At 41.2% G+C, this 3788-nt stretch overlaps 1 protein-coding gene across 4 annotated transcripts in view; it reads right to left on the minus strand.

Annotated features, from left to right (window-relative positions):
* arhgef4 (Rho guanine nucleotide exchange factor (GEF) 4) overlaps window positions 1–3788 on the minus strand; it is a 110580-nt gene that overhangs the window by 52962 nt on the left and 53830 nt on the right. The window contains exon 1 of one of the 4 annotated variants that reach the window (XM_035669477.1): window positions 1573–2126. The exons of the other annotated variants lie outside the window; for them this stretch is intronic. Within the exon in view, the coding sequence (XP_035525370.1) occupies window positions 1573–1840 (268 nt within the window). The 5' untranslated portion in view covers window positions 1841–2126. Of the gene's footprint in view, window positions 1–1572; window positions 2127–3788 lie in introns of those variants that run through there. 4 annotated transcript variants of the gene reach the window in all.

The following is a 3788-nucleotide window of genomic DNA, read 5'->3' on the forward strand; positions in this document are numbered from 1 at the left end:
ACACACACACACACAGCCTGACTGACAAAGCCGCGATGACAACAACTGGGAGTCACGATAAAGCTAATGTGATGCCATTTAAACAAGGCAGATCCTGGATAAATGCCACAGTGTTATGAGCTAATATGTCTCCCCTGCGCTGATTTCACTGCCTGCAGCTTTGGATTTCACAGCTGTACAAAGTCCTGAGCTAATGGCCAGCTTCTCTCCTGTTATTCCTGGTCCCTCCTCAGAAAGCTGCAGTGAACGCGGTCCTATGACAACAACAGGAAAATAGGCTGACAGGTAAAGTTGGTGAATGGAAAGCATGCATATCAATTGTGAGATATATAAGCACTATTGTGCATAAACAAACAGATCAGACACAAGCAAAGAGACACCATTATAAGACAATACAGCACTACCAGATCTGCAGGTACTACCGATGAGAAATAAAACTGCTGATGAGGACACTGAATCTCTACAACCAGAAGTTGCAGTATTTTATATAGAAAATATATATATATTTACCTATGGGATTGGTTTCATTATTCATTCAAATTTTAAAAGTACAAAACTCAAACATTTTACTATTTCCAGTTTCTTAAATGTAAGAATTTGAACTGTTTTACAGTATATTTCTCTAATTGAGAGTATGGGATATTGGTCAAATGAAACAAATAATATGAATATGGCATCAGGCTCAGGAAACAGAAAAAGTGTTTGTAGTGCTGAGATGAAAACTATGGAGAAAACATCTGAAATCAAAATTTAGGTCAGTTTCATAATCTTGTTTATCATCTTTAATCAGATAGTTCCCAATTCAGATCCAAATTTACCTAATTTTAGACATATTTTTGTTCTTTAACAGCTGCTTGTGTACAGACATTTAATGTTTGTGAAAGATTTTTAAGAAAAAAAAACTTGCTCTTACATGTCTTGAAGTGCGATATCGAAAAAAGTATCATCCAGACAACGACCATTATTATATTTATATTATTATAATAGAATCTTAGACGCATGTCATTCCTCCACTCTCTCCAGTCATTTTTCAGTTCAGTTCAAATAGACAAGCAAAAATACCTGAAAATATAGTTCAGTAACTCAGCACTGATTTTAAAATTTTCTAATGATACCCCAAGTCCTCAGAGTTGAGGATGGTCAGTCAGATTCTTTATATGTTACCTACAGGCCACCATGAGTGCAACCGTGGCAAGCAAGCACATTACACATTACACATTATTATTAGGTACACAGAATGTAACCTGTGTGTAGCAGATTTAAATGAGTGAAAAGGAGAGCATTAGACTGTAAGGAAGAGGGCTGTGAAAGGCAAAGCTGTTGGTATTTTCTGGCTCTTTCTGCATGACTAGAAAAGGAAGCAGCTGGCCCACCCAAACACATCAACACAGCACCTACCATGTCAGCGGGTGTCAGCTAAACGGCTGGCATGATGCACACACACACACATGCACACACTTTACTTTTAATTCAACCCCTAAAAAACACACTAACCTCCTGGCAGTCTGCTGCTGTGCACGTGTGCTCAGCACAGCATATACATCCATGCACAGACCTGCATCTGCATCTTACCTGTGGTGGAGTGCAGACTCTCCAAGCTCCAATAGCGAGACAGGACCCCCCTCAGCGTGCCGCCCAAGCTACCTCCTCCTCCTCCACCTCCACCCATACATCCACCAACCCCGAGACCTCCGTCCACCATGCTGTCCACCACTCCGCCTGTCGGGCTTCCTCCGTCCGAGTCAGACCCAGGTGACAGCCCCGAGCTGCCGCTGCCGCTGCTGCCACAGCTGCCCCCGGGTAAGGGCACACCCCCCTCTGAGCCCTGCTGGGTCCGCATCCCAATTTGGATGCGCGACAATGAGGGGGGAGATGGAATTGGGCAGTGAAGAAGTAAGTGGTAATGAAGAGGAGGCGAGGTAGCTGAGCAGGTGGTTTATTCCCCCAGCAGGGAGAGAGCGCAGAGGAGGAGGAGGAAGGGGAGGAGGAGGCGGCCTCCTAGCTGATATCTGCTGCACTATTCGCTGAGGTAAGCTTCAGCTGTCAACTTGCTGCTTCCTCCTTCCACGCGCTGAAGAGGAGAGCTGTAGCGTTGCTCCTCTCCTCCCTTCACCTCTCTGCACTGGATCGTTTCTCACACAGTGGCTGCCTCCTCTCTCTCTGCTCCTGTTTCTCTGGGTCTCTCTACCCATTTGCACACTGCTTCATTTCCTCACATTAACTCACAGTCCATCTCTCTCTCTCCCTCTCTCTCTCCGAGCTGACATCAGTGGGGGTCCTGCAGGGGGTTTCTGAAGTTCGACTGTGTCATTTGCCCGCTAGCGACAGCATGGACAGCTCACTAATGGTGCAGGATCCATTTAGGTGGAGACTGAAAACAGCCAGCCCTCCCTCAGTCTGCCCCCCCTCTGCCCTCTCAAACACACACGCACACACACTCTATGTTGGTTTACAAATCTACTGTGAGTTACAGAGCAGATTTTTTGGATTAAATTCCTGGGTATATTCAGCCATATTGGCGAATTATGTAGATACTGAACAATATGCAGCATCAACATAATACTATATTGTCAGTGGCTTATTAATATCGCAACATTGACATTTGTAAACATATTCTACTAAAAGTATAAATATAGCAGTATAGTACAATCCAGATATGAATAATAGCAATACAAATGATAAATAAAATAAAAAAATAAAGATTGTATTACCCGACTAGAAGAGGATGACAATGGCTGAGTTATATCAGATTTTTGAATCAGAACAGGCTCAGTATGTTGGCACACTGATGTGTGGGCTAAACCTTATGTGTATAATGCCATCCAATATTCAGTAACTTTTAAAGGGTAAATGAACAGCAGGCTGAACAGCAGTGAAAAACTGTGTTTTACTGCCCTCTCTGGTTGAATGTTTTAATTCAGTTGCATCTCTGAGCACACCAAACAGTGATGTCACCATGTACTGAGTGAGAGAAATACAACTGATGAATATTTTTTAAGCTCAATTGTGCTTCCAATTATTTACAAATTAATTAATTCAATTCAATTCCGATTTCAATTTGATTAATAATCTAATGATGAGGGCAACAGAAACAAGATTTCCAGCTGCTGTTAAGTTGCTGCCTCTACCTTAATACTAGTTATGTCCCTGGTGACTAATTTCGCCATCCATTAAACAGAAATTAAAATTTAGACTAGTCGACTAGTCCAAATATAAGTGTAGACAAAGATAACTCTTAAAATCATTTTAAGAGACGCAATTAATGCAATTAACCAGCATAGGAAGAAAATATAATTAGTTTAACCGACTAGTGATTGTGGTGTCAACTAGTCGCACATTCCAACTTAATACAATAGAAGTAATGGAATTTAATTGCGGAATTGTGTGTTACTTACAGCTTTGAAACATAACATTAGAAACAGTATCAGGATAACCCACAGAACAGCAATTTTCTCTGGAGCCACTTTCTCACGAAGATATACCAATCCCTGATACTTGTGGAATCTCCTGACAAATCAAACCAAAACTATCTGCATGGGGTGCCCTGGTAGCTCACCTGGATGAGCGTATAACACAAGGGGTGAAAAAACATGTTTTTTATCAAATTTGGATGAACAGAGCCTAAATGTATCACTTCAAAGTCAAAATCTTGTTTGTGGATGATGACTTAATTATAATTAAATAAGAATTAATTAATAATAATTACACAACTTCTCTTAATGCTCACTTAAAGGATATATACCGTAATTTCCGGACTATAAGCCGCTACTTTTTTCACACGCTTTGAA

The sequence above is a fragment of the Morone saxatilis genome, unplaced genomic scaffold, assembly GCF_004916995.1.
Source record: "Morone saxatilis isolate NCDOM2014 unplaced genomic scaffold, NCSU_SB_2.0 Contig0, whole genome shotgun sequence".
NCBI lineage: Eukaryota > Metazoa > Chordata > Actinopteri > Moronidae > Morone > Morone saxatilis.